Raw genomic sequence first — 17,244 nt, 5'->3', positions numbered from 1 at the left:
GTTACTTCAACACTTTTTCATAAATTCTAAATTATCTTAATGATAAGACAGGAAGTATTTAAGAAGAAGAGGAAAAAATAAAAACAAGGCCTTCACGGGTACCATATGGGGTAATAGGAAATGTTGCTATCAGAATAATGATACAATTAAAATTGTATTGTCTTTAAGCAGAAAGACACATCACATACTTATCTTTACAATGGAAAGTCATACAGTATCTTGAGTATCTTTTGCAAATATTTATATGGGGATGTTCTGGGTAAAGCATAACAGGACACAGAGAGGATGGCCACACTTCTGGAGACTTTAAAACCTTTCTCATTCTTTTGGAGAAATAGCAGTAGCTTTCACTGCTCCTCCCTGGAATTCAAATCTAGATCAGACACTAATTTTCACTGAACCTGTGGTGGGTCCACAGTTCCTGCCACCAATCTGTGCAGCAACCTTGCCTTAGGGTAGGTCCACACTACCCTCCCGATTCGGCGGGTAGAGATCGATCTGGGATCGATTTATCGTGTCTCATCTGGAAGCGATAAATCGATCCCAGAAGCGCTCCCCCGTCGACTGCAGAACTCCTGCTCGCCGAGAGGAGGAAGCGCTGTCGATGGGGGAGCTTGCCTGCGCCGCGTGGACCTGCAGTAAGTAAACTTAGTTTGATCTAGGAAACGTCGACTTCAGCTACGGTATTCTCCTAGCTGAAGTTGCGTTTCCTAGATCGATCCCCCGCCCCAGTGTGGACCAGCCCTTTGAGTGAGCTGAGGAGTGTGACCTCCATGACGTAGGAGTGTCCCACAGATTCCATTGAGGCCACTGTTAAGGATAGGGCATTGGTGGCCTGGAGGCATTGGGGCAAGATCTCATGTCCCAACTATGGGATAAGTGCAATCCTTGTGCCTGCAATGCTCCATAAATGGTCCTTGATGTGGGTTGGGTGATGGAGAGCAAGAGGAGGAAGATTCCAACCTCGATGCCGAGGAGCCTTGGAATTCCAGATATAAAGGTGGAGCAAGTCCTGAGGGAGTGAGTATTCAGTTTGACTTGTCCATCACCCAGAATGAGGCAGGGACCAGCAACAATGATAGAAGTGGTACTGTCAGCACAAAGTACACTGGCTCTGGAAGCAGTATCAACCCTGAAGTCATCAGTGGTACCAAAGTGGCTGACCATGCCAAAGTTCAGGGCTGTGAAAGCCGACATGGTAACATCTATGGTGTCGACTGCAATGGTGCCAAGGAATTTCATGGTGCTGAGGTTCCTTGCACTGAGCCCAGGACTATCCCTCCTTCCACAGACTGTGGAAAAGGAATACCAGGATGTGGTGCTGACAGACAAGGGTTCAGTGACCTGTTCATCTAATGGGGCTATAAACAACACAGCCCTGGCAAAGTCCTGCACCAAAGGAGAAGTTTGGATGGAAAAGCAGAGGAGATCTGTAGCTGCCTGGTATACCACCAGTGTGGAAACAGTTAGTGCTGGCATTACTATTGTCAGTAGCAGACTCAAGGGATACCCCATGGCCAGAACCCGAGTTGAGGGTACAGGGTCTCTAACCTCCCTACTCAGTACTTGGGATTGGTTAGATGTACCCCCACCATCCTGTGCACCAGCACTATCCCTGTGCCGGTCCGCCTTCCGCAGGAAGTGTGTGGAAGAGTCCCCATGAGACATGGAGTGATCTCAATTGGTCTTATGGTACCAATGGGAAACAGCTCCTCCATCTCTTCATAGAGGCACCTGGTCTGGTGCGTGAAGTGGCAGCAGTCTTGGAACCCAAGGGTGACCTCTGATCTGACAATGATCTTCTGCTGAAGCAGACCATATGGCCTGTTTGAGCAGGAGCTGCTTTAGGTGAAGGTCCCTAGCCACTTGAGTCAGTTTCATGAACTATTCACAGATCTCAGAGGGGTAGCCGTGTTAGTCTGTATCAGCAAAAACAATGAGGAGTCCTTGTGGCACCTTAGAGACTTACAAATTTATTTGGGCATAAGCTTTCGTGGACTATAACCCACTACATCAGATATATGGAGTGGAAAATACAGCACATGAAAAGATGGGAGTTGACTTACCAAGTGGGGGGTCAGTGCTAACGAGGCCAATTCAATTAGGGTGGATGTGGCCCATTCCCAACAGTTGACAAGAAGGGGTGAATATCAACAGAGGGAAAATTATTTTTTGGAGTGACCCAGCCATTCCCAATCTGTGGCGTGAAACACTGTGGGTAATGGGAGAGAAGGGCAGTCTGTATTTGGTGGTTAACGCATCAACCACCATTATCTTGCCAATTCTTATTGAGATGGTGAACGTTCCGCGCTCCTGGTGATTATCATATCATAACCCTCAGTGCCCTGCTCGATGTATGTAGAAAAGCAACGTTTTCGGTGACTGAGGGAGGCAGCAAGATTGCAGCCAGCAACATATCAGCATCATTCGTGGGTGACATCTTTTATATGGGTTTCTTGCAGGATGATGATTTTAATTATGTCGTCCTGCATAATGTGAACTAGGAAGTCACTTTTAGGTCAGGACATACCTTCAGCCTTGGCAAATTCAGAGTGCTGAGCCTATGATTCTCTTAAAGTGGCTCTGGAGGGAGTCACTATTTCCATTGTTGTACAATCTGGGACTTCACTGAGCGATGTTCAGATGATGACATTAGTTGTCCCTTAGCATGTAACTTTTCAATAAGGTAAAGGCACAGGAAGTACTTCAGGTTCATTGTGGGCCATGACCACTGCCCCACAAGCTAGAACTTTTTGGGTTGACAGCAGCTCCCAAGGTATTCACCAAGTGCTAGTCTAGGATTGCCGCTCATCTACGTTGTTAGATCCTGCCAGTGTGTTTGTATCTGACAACTGACTCGAAAGATCTTACAGCATAATAATTCATTTCAGATATACGAGTTCCCCTATTCATATCTCTTAATCTGCAAGTAAGCAAAGAAATCTATCTTGGCCTCAACTTTGGTTCTCTCCTTCATAGGGACCACCCTAGAACCTAACAGGGCTCTGTCCTAACTCAAGTCAATAGGCCTGATAGTGGTCTGTACCTTTTATCACCACCTTCGCAAGTTAGTGGGAGCGACCCTTGTGCATCTAGTACAAAAAACAAAGATTCTCATCTCAGATATGGTAACGTTACCCTTTTAGCAGCTGGAAGACTGTATGCTGTGGTTGACTTCGACTGAGAATGTCTTGTAGTGGATGTCCTCTCAGCTGGTTCCTCAAGTGGCGATAGGTACATATCTTCTCATCTAAATTGGGATGCAAATTTAGACTCTAATTGTCTATGGTTTTTGGAAGCTTCAGGAATTAGATCTCTGCATATAACTTACTAGAGTTCAGGGCATTACTTTCTCCTACAGATCAGAGCGTAACCAGCACAGATTCTCAAACAGTGTGGGTCTCATGTATCACTTTAATAGAATAGGCAGAAAAGGGAGAGATTGGGTGCTTCAGTGGTTTCAGAAGAAAATTAGTCTTCTATGTGGAGAAAAGTGGCCTCCCTCCCCAAAACATAGCCAAAATCCTGAGCTGGAAAGATGATCAGCTTTCACTTAGATCTTCAGTGGCATGTTTGTTAGTTGCAAGGTGGGTCATTTGGACATGGACACGTTTTCTACAAGTCAGAACACGTGTTCCACATTTTGCTTGAGAACTGATAAAGTTTCACAGTATATCAAATGCATCTATTTTATACTGTGAAAAAGGGCTCCTTTATGCTTTTTTTCCCCCCTCTGTTTCCTTTCCTCCCCAGAATACTTAGGAAATGTTTAGCAGGACAGACTCAGAATGATTTTTAGTCAAGCTGGCATGATTTTCAGAGTTGCTGGTTTCTGTCCAAAGATCATCCATTCAGTCTCTCCCATGTCAAGATCTGCTGTCAGTAGAAAAACATCCAGATCTCAGGTTCCTTAACCTGACAGTATGGCTGCTGGGTTTCTAGGACAAGACATTTTATGATTACCTGAGGAGATCCAGGCAGTCTTGATAGAGTCCAGAAAGCCATGTGCTAGGAAGTGTTATGCTACTAAATAGAATTGGTCTGAAAAGTTTTCTCCAGATAGTTTCCTGTCCAGACAGGGCCACCCGGGGGGGGGGGGGCAAGTGGGGCAATTTGCCCCGGGCCCCACAGGGGCCCCACGAGCCTTGGCCGAGAATCCCTTTCTGGCTAGAGACGCCTTTTTAATTTTTACTCACCCGCCGGGGGGCCCTTCAGTTGCTCCGGGTCTTCGGCGGCATTTCAGCGTCGAGGGGGCCCTTCAGTGCTGCCGAAGACGCAGAGCGACTGAAGGACCCGCCGCCGCCTCGGAGCACCGCCCGGTATGTACAAGCGCCACAGCGGGTGGCGCCTTTTTTTTAGGTCCGCTCCCCCGCTTTGCCCCAGGCCCCCTGAATCCTCTGGGCGGCCCTGTGTCCAGATCTAATTATCATAGGTTTCCTCTGTCTCTGGTGTAACCAAATTATCCCTGGCTTCTCTAAAGATTTACTTAGCTGATATTTTTGCCTACTATGTCCTTGTGAAAGAGAACCATAGTGTCTGTCATCCTGAGAAGGTAAAATATAAAGAACTTAACAAGTTTTTGTTACCTCCCATCTGGTAGCCAATACTTTGGGACTAGAATCTGATGTTGAATAAAATCATGGAAAGGTCTTTTGAACCCAGGTGTTCTTGTTCTTTGTACCACTTAATGGACACTACCTCACCCACGAGTGTCTTGGAGTTGCAGATACCATCGGCTAACCACCTTATACAATATTCCACAAAGACAAGTGGTACATAAATCTCAACCCCAATTTTTACCAAAAATGAATCAGATTTTCACCTCAGTCCATATCACTGTTTGTTTTTTTTCCCAAAGCCCTGTTAGCAGACTGGTGGGATGAAACTACACACTGTGAATGTTTGAAGTATTGGTTTTTTCTTAGACAGAACTAAATATCGTAGAAAGTTCAGCAGACTACTTGTCTTCGCAGAAATATCTGTGACTCAAGTCATCTTGGTCCAAAGACTGTCTAAGTGGATAATACTTATGCATCCAGTGAAGCTACAAAATTGCTGTCCCTGTACCGAATGTCTCATGGCTCACTCAACCAGAGAAGTGCTAGCTTCAGTAGTAGATCCACAACATACTTCTATCTCAAATCTCTAGACTTATCATGTGGAGATTGGTTCACACGGTCTCAAATCTCTGTTATCTCAACATTGCATGAAGGCTGTTCTTCAGAAACTGTTTAACTTGCAAGGTTTCCCAGCTCTTCAAGGAGGTCATTGTTACAACTAGCCTCCTACACCAAAGGTTTGTGGAGACAATGTCATTGTCCAAATAACTGAGAAACATTCCCTGGATTCCTCCCTATTTTCCTCATCTTACTTCCCAAAAAAATTCCCTAATTAATCTGCAAAATTATTTCCACATCATACAAGTATTTTTTTGAATTTGCACGTCAGCTACTATATAAACCTACAAAAGCAAGGGAAATAATAGTTCACAATAAATGTACACTGTCATTTGTCCTTAACATGTAATCATGTAGGTTTTTAATACAAACAAAACATGTTTCAATACTCTTTTTTTTTTCTCTATTTGCTGGAATTTCTACAACTCAAATATAGTATTCCCGTGTGTATTCAGTTTTCCTATGTCTTGCAGTTATTGTTACTTCTCCATTGACCTGTAGGCCTTGAAGAATTTTGAAACCTTTTGCTGTTTAGTTTGGCAACCAGGAGTAGGTGCTCACAACTGGTGTATAGATGTCTTAGCAGATGCTGTTGGTGGAAAAGGCTTGGCAGCACTACTGCAGAGAATGGGGGGTAAGGCACGCTGAGGGAGGAAATGAGATAGTAAAAAAACATTTTTTCCAGTAGCTGTTAATAACCGGAAAATACCCCCCTTATCTGTGTTTTAATAACCACATTGGCTTTTATATTGTTTCTTAAATTTTATGTTCTTTTTATGATGTTTTAAGTGATTGTCCAGTGTTCCAAGTGCCATGACAGCAGATGCTTTAAAATATTATTTGGTAAAGACAGGAAAGTTCCCTTGAACACTACCTTTATGGTTTGCAACTCATGTATATTTGAAATTCTGCACTGCAGAGAAGAGTCAAGTTTTAGGTTTTTTGATTACATAAACTGAGGACCTCATTTACACTGGGCTAGGAGCTGTGTTACACAGAAATGGCTTGGTTAATACGGGTCTTAGCTCAGGATAGATGGGGCCTCCTTTCCTGTCTGCGAGAGTCTAGAAAGGATTATGAAAAACCAAACGCTCAGCCTGTAGAGGAAGCAGAATAAAGCATAGAATATTAGGGTTGGAAGGGACCTCAGGAGGTCATCTAGTCCAACCCTCTCTCAAAGCAGGACCAATCCCCAGACAGATTTTTACCCCAGTTCCCTAAATGGCCCCCTCAAGTATTGAACTCACAACCCTGGGTTTAGCAGGCCAGTGCTCAAACCACTGAGCTAACCCTCCCCCATATAAAAGTAGTCAAGTAAATCAAGTGGGCTCTTCCTTTCCTCTTTCCTTTCCCTACTGTCCTTCAGTTAGCAAAGAAAAAAAATTCTTTAAATAGGCCCAGCGGCAAATGAGATCTAATTAGAGTAAAAAGCAAAATGAGTCGCATAGCAGTGCCCAGATAGCCAAAGTGAGAGAGCAAACGAGCACTGTCTCAATAAATGGAGCTAAAGAGTGATCATGTCTAATAAGTAGCACACATGCAAACAGTCATACTAAACTCACATGGGAAGCCTAGCTGCCAGTGACAGGATCAGTGCAGACTGATCAGCTGGTGCAGCAACTTGCTCAGGCTAAGACCAGGGCCAGACAGCAAGGATTTCTCACCACTCCCCATTGTAACTTCTGCCTATGATACAAAATGAAGTTTCCAGTACCGGGAACTGAGAGATGAATAAAAGTGGAGTTGGAGTAGTTCGTCACGTTGGATAAAAGCTCTCTGTTAGACATTTGTTCCATTGTCATTTTCTGTTACTGTTGTGTTCACTTGCTTTGCATGTTTCTGTCACAACTCCACTTGTTATCATAACCGCTTTGTACACGTTTCCTGTAATTTTGAGTCATTTACTTGTGTTCTTTGTAGGTTAAAAACCAAGTAGGTAGATGTGGTTATTGTGTGGTGGTCTTGCTTCTTCCACAGGTACAGAAAAGTACCTGGTACTTGACAATGGAAAGGGATGTGTTGAGAGTTCTTTCCTTGTGACCAGCAGGCCAGGAACCATTCATTGACGGTGCTCTCTATGTGGGGATAGAAGGGCTAATAGAAAAAATGTCATGGTGTTGCTTTTAATTATGGTAGAGAGGAAACAACTCTCCTGTTAAGGTTGCCTAACACTTTGCATTATTTAAAAAAAAAGAAAAAAGTTGAGACACCTTTTTTTCTGGCATCTCCATGGTTTGCAACAGGACTTTGACATATGGTGTTGGGATAGTTGTGGGATTGGGGCATGGGTGGCACGTGAACCGCTGGCTGGGGGAGGCTAGCCTTCCACCCAAGGCCCTGCCCCTTCTGCGCCTGCCGCCCGCCGGAGCCCAGAGAGCCTCCCCATCGCAGCTGCCAGTCCCTGCCCCTGGCTAGCGCCTCCAGCCCATGGAAGGGTGGGTGGCATGGCCCCAGCCTGAGCCGGAATCAACGCACAGCAACAGAGGGAGCCTGGGGGTGGAGCATCAGTGGGGCCACGCCTGGCTGTTTGGGGAGGCACAGCCTCCCCCAGCCTATGATACCTGCCGCCCATGGATCGGGAAGTTGCATTTGCTAGCTTCATGAACAGTGATTTTGATTTGGCCATACTGTAAGCAGTTGAAAATTGTTGCTTTCAGATATTTGACTTTTGCAAACTTTCAACTTTATTTTGTATGTAATAAAGATACAGAATAAATGTGGCAATAAATCCAAAATGAGTTGTATACACAAATGATTAATTCAGGGGTCGGCAACCTCTGGCACACGGCTTGCCAGGGTAAGCACCCTGGCGGGCCGGACCAGTTTGTTTACCTGCTGCGTCGGCAGGTTCGGCTGATCGCGGTTCCCACTGGCCACGGTTCGCCGTCCTAGGCCAATGGGGGCTGCGGGAAGCGGCGCGGGCCGAGGGATGTGCGGGCCGTGGCTTCCCACCTCCCCCATTGGCCTGGAGCTGCAAACCACGGCCAGTGGGAGCCGCGATCGGCCGAACCTGCCGATGCAGTAGGTAAACAAACTGGCCCGGCCCGCCAGGGTGCTTACCCTGGCGAGCCGTGTGCCAGAGGTTGCCAACCCCTGGATTAATTATTTAGAATTGGGAAGCTTGGGGTAAAGATAAAAGCAAACTGTCTTTTTAATGTCAATTTGTTGGAATAGTAAAACCTTATATATTTACCTACATGAATATAATTTTTGTGTCTGTGATAATAGGAAGCCTATATATTTGTTTCCTACTATTTAGACACTTTAAAAATAGTGTAAGAACTATTTAGATAACTTAATAGGCAAAAAAATGGCAATGCACTTCATAAATCACAGTAAAACAAGATATTTTAGGGAAGGAATGTGACAGATGAGGTCACCACACAGACATCATGTCATTTACTTAACTTAAGCCCATATTTTTTCCATAATGTAGTAGATGAACTCATTAGTTACAATGAAAAACAGTAAGAAAGAGGCATCTGGTATCCAACTGCCGACTTCTGACAGGGTTAAGATCACTAGGTCTAGTAATGTTCCTGCTTTGTCTACTGACATGGCCTAATGCTACAGAAAACTGATGAGGGTTGTTGAAAATTTACAAGCCGGCTGTCAGAATGTTATAACAATAGACAGATGTAATCAGTTATATTTTTGCTGCTGTTCATGTTTAAGTTCTCATTTAGCTAAGTTGGGTTAACTACTCAAGATTCTTCTGTTCTAAGAGCACCCACTCTAAATTTAAGAGGATTGGATAAATATAATTTGACTGCATTGTGTGAAAAGATATACTCTTTGTTCCAATCCTGCAGTCCATAGAAGACAAAAGTATTCTGAAAGAAAATCAATGGGAATGTAATAAAGCTTTGACATGCAGTGCTATAGCTAAAACAATTGGTTTCTTTGGTCCTGTGTATAAATTGTAATTTATCTTTAAAACTTTCTAATAGGGCTGTCAAGCAATAAAAAAAAATTAATTGTGATTAAAAAAATTAATTGTGATTAATTGTGCAATTAATTGTGCTGTTAAACAATGACAGAATACCATTTATTTAAATATTTTGGATGTTTTCTATATTTTCAAATATATTTATTTCAGTTACAACACAGAATATAAAGTGTACAGTGCTCACTTTATATTTATTTATTGCACTGTAAAAACCAAAATAAATAGTATTTTTCAATTCCTCCATTACAAGTACTGTATTGCAATTTCTTTATTATGAAAGTTGAGGTTACAAATGTGGAATTATGTACAAAAAGTAACTCTACTAAAAAATAAAACAATGTCAAACTTTAGAGCCTATAAGTCTACTCAGTCCTACTTCTTGTTCAGCCAATTGCTCAGACAAACAAGTTTGTTTACATTTATGGAAGATAATGGTGCCCATTTCTTGTTTACTTCACGACTGTGAGAACAGGCATTCACATGGCATTGTTGTAGCTGGCTTTTCAAGATATTTATGTGCCATATATCCTTTCATCCTTCAGCCACCTTTCCAGAGTACACACATCCATGCAGGGGTTAGCACCACCATGTTGTGAGACTGACACTTGACAAAATTACCGGACTTAGTGACAGACATTGGCAGGGGCAGGAGGGGGCTCCAGGCTGAGGCAGGGGATTGAGGTGAGAGAGGGGGTACAGGCTCTGGGCTGGGGGTGTGGGTTCTGGGGTGGGGCCAGAAATGAGGGGTTCGTGGTACAGGAGGGGGCTCTGGGCTGGCGCGGGGGGTGTGTGTGTGCGGGCTCTGGGGTTGGGCTGGGACCAAGAGGTTTGGGGTGTAGGAGGGGGATCGGGGCTGGGGCAGGGGGGTGGGGCACGGTGTGTGTGTGTGCGGGCTCCATGCAGCGCTTACCTCAAGCAGCTCCAGAAAGCAGTAGCATGTCCCTCCTCCGGCTCTTACGCAGAGGGCGCAGCCAGCGCTGCCCCTGCAGCTCCCACTGACTGCGGTTCCCGGCCAATGGGCTGGGAGCCGCAGATTCAGCACTTGTGGAGGGAGTGGGGACGGAGGCAGCATGCAGAGCTGCCTGGCGGCGCCTCCACCAGCAACAGCAGGGATGGGGAGCCGCTTGCAGGGAGCCGCCCGTGAGTGCCCCCCCACAGACTTCAAAATTTTACCGTGGACACTTGTCAGTGTATGGACAGGTTGACCCCTGCATCAGTGCTGATGATGCTCGACAATGTTCTAAAGCAGCGTGGACCAATGCATGTTGATTTTCATCATCTAAGTCAGATGCCACCAGCAGAAGGTTAGTTGGGAGGGTTGGGGTTTGGTGGTTTGGGTTCTGTAGTTTCCTCATCGGAGTGTTGCTCTTTTAAGACTTCTGAAAGCATGCTCCACACCTTGTTCCTCTCCGATTTGAATGCTGTAGCTATCTTTAAAATCTCACATTGGTACCTTCTTTGCATTTTGTTAAATCTTCAGTGACAGCGTTCTTGAAACGAACAACATGTGCTGGGTCATCATCTCAGACTGCTATAACATGAAATATGGCAGAATGCAGGTAACAGAGCAGGAGACGTACAATTCTCCCCCAAGGAGTTCATTCACAAATTTCATTAACACATGATTTTTTTTAATGAGTGTCATCAAGTGTGGAAGCATGTCCTCTGCAATGGTAGTTGAAACATGAAAGGCCATACGAATGTTTAGCATATCTGGCACTTAAATACAGTAAAAGCTGTTTTATCCAGCATGTTGGGAGAATGGGGGGTGCAGCTAAGTGAAAAATGCTGGTTAACTAAGAGGGAGGGAGTTTGGGTGCGGGAGGGGGCTCGGGGCAGCGGGTTGGGGCACAGGAGGCGGTGCAGGGTGTTGGATCCAAGGCATTGCTCACCTCAGGAGGCTCCCCACAAGTGGCGACCTGTCCCAGCTACTCATAGGCAGAGGCGCGACAGGCAACTCTGCGTGCTGCCCCCCACCTGGCCCTGCACTCTAGCTCTGCAGCTCCCATTGGCCAGGAACCACGGCCAAAGGGAGCTGCGGGGGCGGTGCCTGCGGGCACAGGCAGCGCGCAGAGTGGCCACAAATAAAAATCAACTTTGGAGCATTTAAAGTATATTACTGATTGGGACTGTGATATTTTGGAAAATAGTTTTAATGCACACAATAAGAAATATTATAAAATGTAAGTCTTATGCAGAAATTACTGTTCATAATAATAAATCAAAGACACTGTTCAGTTGGTTTAAAGCAATCAGTTTCTTATGGAATTGATACTGTGGAATGGCAATAAAGGAATGAGGATAAAAGTTTGATCTCACTGGACGTACAATTCCTTTTAATATACTTGTATGTACAGTGGTTTTATTGAAAGCTTTTTTCTTATCTAAATTATTGTAAATAACAATCCATAATTATTATAGTTTAATAATCAGGGTCTAGACTGCATTCATAAATAAATCAAATTTAATCTTATAGCTGAAATGTTACCAAAGGTCTGTAAAAAATGGGGACAATACAGCAAGTTAACTTTCTTAATGCTCTCTTTTGTTTGCGGATATTTTGGGAAATATGGTATATTTCAGTCTTAAATTTTAGATGCATGAATAAGTAATTTTAAGTTAGAATCTTAACATTTCCCAGTTTTGTGATTTAGTCAAGTATGTTGTAATGGCTGCATATCAAAATTATATGTATCTGAGTAGAAATACTTTGCTATTAGAAAGCCAGATTAAAGTATAATTCACCCTTCAGTTTGAACCTCAGAAAGTGCACTGGCATTGGGGCTTGACTTTTGCTTAGAGAGAGAATAAAGAGGTATTTTTACTTTGTTTAAAATAACCCCAGTGGTGATTGCTGAAAACTGTGTGTATGATATTTTGCAATTTCAGAGAAATTCCTTTATACAGGAAGCAATATATCATAATACTAAATTCCCTACATTTATACATGTAGATTATGGATTTTTATTGTAAACCAGATAAAAATTCAAACTATGGGCCATCTTTTAGTGTGTCTACTTTTGAATGATACTATATATAGTCTCTTTCTCTTCAGAATTTAGTCAACATGAATATTTACTGTAAGTCTCCGCTCTAGATTGTGTCAATTTGACCCACTCATCTTCCCAAGGAGCAGGATATTCATAGGAAACCAATAAAGCAGCTTCAGCTTAAGCAGAGCAACAGTGTTCTTGGACCCCCCAGAGCGCTGCTTTACAGCGTTATATCCGAATTCGTGTTATATCGGGTCACGTTATGTCAGGGTAGAGGTGTATGTACATGTATGTTGTTTTTGTTTTTGTTTTTATATATATATATAGTGACAAAGTTCCTCCTCTATCTCGGTGGGTCCTGCGCTTATTGGCGGATTTTCTTGCCTCAGAGATTCACCATGTGGGTTGGGGAACAGCTCAGAGACCTTCCCCTCTGGAAGAACCCACAGTCCAGGTCAATTGGGAGGTTTGGGGGGAACCCGGGTCCGCCCTCTACTCCGGGTTCCAGCCCAGGGCCCTGTGGACTGCAGCTGTCTATAGTGCCTCCTGTAACAGCTGCATGACAGCTACAACTCCCTGGGCTACTTCCCCATGGCCTCCTCCAAACATCTTCCTTATTCTCACCACAGGACCTTCCTCCTGGTGTCTGATAACGCTTGTGCTCCTCAGTCCTCCAGCAGCACACTCTCAGCTCCTTGCGCCTCCTGCTCCCAGCTCCTCACACTCACACCACAAACTGAAGTGAGCTCCTTTTAAAACCCAGGTGCCCTGATTAGCCTGCCTTAATTGATTCTAGCAGCTTCTTCTTAATTGGCTCCAGGTGTCCTAATTAGCCTGCCTGCCTTAACTGGTTCTAGCAGGTTCCTGATTACTCTAGTGCAGCCCCTGCTCTGGTCACTCAGGGAACAGAAAACTACTCATCCAGTGACCAGTATATTTGCCCTCGACCAGACTCCTGTACCCCACTTGTCTGGGTCTGTCACAATATATTTTTATAATATATAATAGTGTGTGTGTGTGTGTGTGTGTGTGTGTGTGTGTGTGTGTGTGTGTGTGTAAATAAAGATACAATATATTTGTACCTAATATACTTTTATAATGTTTTGACATTATAGTCCACTTGTCTATTACAATTTTAAGTCCTAAACTGTTAACATACAATTTCTGATAGTTACGTTGTTAAAAAAAGTTTTATTTAGAACCCTTAATAAAGCAGAATTTTATTTACATATACTGCAGGACATTATCTTCCAAAGTAACCAGATTTACCATTTTCTCAGAATCACAAAGGCAAATACAAATAACAAGTACATGAGAGGCCATAATTTATATACAGACTATTCAAATTTTACTTTCAGGGTTTTTATCTCAAGTGTCCTTAATAAAAATAAATTGATATCATAAACAAACAAATATTCAGTTTGAGTTCAGGCTTTCTGGCATTGAAAAGATAACCACAATATGTGTTTCCCTGAAGCGTAATCTGAAATATTGACCATCTGAGGCAGGTCTTCACAGCTCTAGCCGGATTCCAATGAGAGCATCAGATTGCTATGCTTTTATAGTGAAGTTGTTGTTTGTGTGTTTCATTGTAAATAGTTGAGAAAAGCAGACATTTGCAAGACGTTATTAATAGGGGCCCTGGACATTTTTCAAAATTTCACTTCCCCCATGCCCTCAGTTTCTGTTGATATTTGGGATTTGAATCAACCTAGGATCTGAAAGTTGTGTTCATTATTCTCTCAAGATGTGCCAAAAAACCCTACCGGAGTTTTGAGCTATTATTTGTCTGTCTTGTTTACAGACTCAAGAAGGATTCACAGCATTGGTTCACATATGTATGTTATCTAGGATACCAGAAAGGCTAGACACTTAATTTTCTTTTAAATGGAAGTTTAAATTGTCCTGAAAGCAGTAGATATATTAAGCACTTGAAGAGATTTTAAAGCTATGAAATAGCATAACTTTTTTGCACATATTTCCAGTGTCCTTACTGGTAATGTATGTAAATTAATGTTTTGACATCTGATTTGTAGCTGAGTAGTGAGTTTAGACTACCACAATAAACATGTCAAGCTATGTTCTAGCATGCAATGTCCTGCCATTTAATAACTTTATAAGGAGTGGGTTGTATTTTTTAAAATGTCACTGAGATTATGTAGCACAACTCTGGGCTCCATTATGCAGCCCTTCATGCGCAGAAAATGTCCATAGAAACCAATGAAAGTTTTGTGTGCACTGCAGGGTTGGGTTCTCTGTTGTTAATTTGCTAAGATTTATATGCTTTCTAAGACTTGATAGCTTCTATCTTATAAAGCTTCAGTGATATATTTGTTATACAACTCCAGACTAAGCTTTAAATATTGTTTATAACCCTTTTTCACTACAGAGACTCCTGCTGTATTTCCAGAGAATATCAAGGAAAAAGAAACACCAACACCAGTTGAAGATATTCAGCTGGAAAGCTCCATTCCTCATACAGATTCTGGTATTGGAGAGGAGCAGATGCCCAGCATCTTAAATGGGACAGACTTAGAAACAAGCACAGGCCCTGATGCTATGAGTGAATTATTGTCTACTTTGTCTTCTGAGGTAAAGAAATCTCAGGAAAGCTTAACAGAAAGTCCCAGTGAAATCTTGAAGCCTGCACCTTCAATATCCAGCATCAGCCAAAGCAAAGGCATGAATGTCAAGGAGATACTAAAAAGCCTTGTGGCAGCCCCTATTGAAATTGCAGAGTGTGGTCCTGATCCTATCCCTTACCCAGATCCTGCGTTGAAGAGGGAAGCTCAGTCAATTCTTCCCATGCAGTTTCACTCCTTTGACAGGTATATGGCTGAGTTAATTATTTTATATTGTTGTAATGCTGAGATTTGGAGTATTTATTTGTTAACATGTTGATAGTCCAGTGTGAATTCAGATTAGATAGTATTAAGAAAATACAGTTGCTTTACTTCTTCATGGCATTACTAAAACCAGACCATACAGTATCTGCAAAAGTTATTCACATTGTTTTTCTCTCTAAGCACCAAATAAAACTGTAATTGGTGCTGGAAGAACAAGCCTGTTTTAAAGAACTGTTGTTGTAATAAAACTTTTTTTTCTCTTTTAAAACCATATTTTGAATGGGGAAAAGTCTCTATTTATATACAAGAGACTGGCTGTGTGAAGTCCCAACAAAATGCTTCCAAATGTTTGTCATACCAGTCTTCTTCCAGTAGTGAAATCAGTCATGCCAGATTGTGTGCATACTTCCATAAAAACAAGATTGAGACTGACTCCTGTATTTCATTTTTAAAGTTTTAAGCCCAATTTTTTTTTATATTTTAAGGGAACACATTTTACATTGTGAGCCATATTTTTTTTTATTTCTCATGGTTGACTGAAAATGCTCACACTACTGGTTAAAGTAGCTTAATTTGAGGCAACCACACCAGCTGCATAAGTCTTAATATAGGAGTTGTGTTGAGAGATGCAATTGACAACATCCTGCAAAAAAGGAGTTACTTGTATTGTGTGTTCATCCTTAACCTATGCAAGAGAAGAATCAATTAAACAAATAATTAAACAATCCAGCACGAGCTTTGATGTGTGGCAAAACTGTAAAATAGTGCTTTAGAAATTATATTACTTACGATTCGTATAACCACATCCTGAAAAAAAATTCTGAGGGTACTTCAAAAATAAGTATTTCAGGTTTAAAATATGATAGAGGAAAACTGCTACAGATGTATGAAATACACACAAAAATTCTCATAATAGAGGATTAAATTATTGTCCATAAAATGTTAATGGAAACAAAATCCAGTCAATAGTTCCAGGTTAATGTAAATAGTAAGGAGAAAAAGGATAAATGAAAATTGCAGGATAAAAACTTATTATATGATGTTAGGAAGCACTTTTCATTACACAAGTATAGTGAAGCTGATAAGACAAAATTGTTGGAAGCGGCCTCAGTGAACTAATTAATAAACAATGAGATTGTACCTGTTGGAAAAGAGAGGCAGACAATGGACTGGGACAATGGAATATCAAAAAGGGAATGTGGTCTTCCCCAAAAAAATCTTCGTTCTTTTGATCATTTCAGAGAGACAATCTACTTATTGCCTACTTTATTAGGAAGAAGCTTTTTTTTTTCCCATTCATCAACTTACATATGGTAATTTGGGTTGGTTTCAAGGGGGAAAAATAGATGAAAAACCTTTGAGGTTTGTGGTTTTTTCTGTGTGAGCAACCATCATATTCCCAAATATATTCAAAGCTGTCTTCTTTTACATTTATCCGTACAGCATGTACGCTATTTACAAATTACATGATAGTTGCCTAAGAAATAGTAAATACTCGAACTTTAACATATTAAATTTCCTTTTTGATTGTAGCACTGCATGTGGGCTCTAAGTCTTCATCAGAATCTTCACCCGCACAGAATCCTATTAATTTCTGTGAGACTCCAGGCAAACTTGTGCATCTACATTAATGGTTCTCAATACAGATTCAGGGCCTAAGGTTATATGCAATTGTCAGCTTTTTAATAACTTTATTAATGTTGTATAGACATTAAGTATTTTGTTGGTTTTATTTTCTTAATAGTACAGGGTCAAACTGTGTCCTGGCTAATGCAGTGGCACAGGTGCGTGAGGAGGTGCCCCTGCACTGGCTATCTGCATCGCTCAGTACATGTGTGGGAGACGGGATGTAATGGAGTGGGGAAATGGGCAGACCATTGACTCTACCCCTTACTGTGCAGGGTGGCATTGCTGTAACGCTGCACTTGACAGCATGTGCTGCACTAGGTTTATGTGTGGCACAGTTTACTCCCTTAATCAGCAAGAGAGCTCAGTGAAAGAGAGTGACTGAAAAGACTGAGTCCCAAGCTTTGAATGCACTGCCTGCTAGTCAAAGCAGATTATCTCAGGATTTAGTCCAAGTGTAGATCAGTGGTTCTCAATCTTTTCTATACCAACATCCTCCCCTTACCCTCATCAGGGATGTCTGGGGCACCCCTTAGCTGAGGGCTCCCTCCCACTTACTAATATGGGAAGGGCATATTAGTAAGTGGTTGCAACAAGACTGTGCTCCTGATTGCAACAAGACTGTGCTCCTGATGCACGTTGACAAATCCCAG

General features: G+C 42.3%; 1 protein-coding gene across 4 annotated transcripts in view; it reads left to right on the top strand.

Annotated features, from left to right (window-relative positions):
- NBEA (neurobeachin) overlaps positions 1–17,244 on the top strand; it is an 816,600-nt gene that overhangs the window by 339,313 nt on the left and 460,043 nt on the right. For all 4 annotated transcript variants that reach the window (XM_065403538.1, XM_065403557.1, XM_065403547.1 and 1 more), the window contains one exon: positions 14,509–14,947. In XM_065403538.1, coding sequence (XP_065259610.1) covers positions 14,509–14,947 — 439 coding nt within the window. The remainder of the gene's footprint in view (positions 1–14,508; positions 14,948–17,244) is intronic.

This window comes from Emys orbicularis, chromosome 1 (genome assembly GCF_028017835.1).
Source record: "Emys orbicularis isolate rEmyOrb1 chromosome 1, rEmyOrb1.hap1, whole genome shotgun sequence".
NCBI classification, from domain to species: domain Eukaryota; kingdom Metazoa; phylum Chordata; order Testudines; family Emydidae; genus Emys; species Emys orbicularis.
The sequence above is the reverse complement of the archived record's forward strand: the minus strand, read 5'-3'. Positions and strand labels throughout refer to the sequence as shown.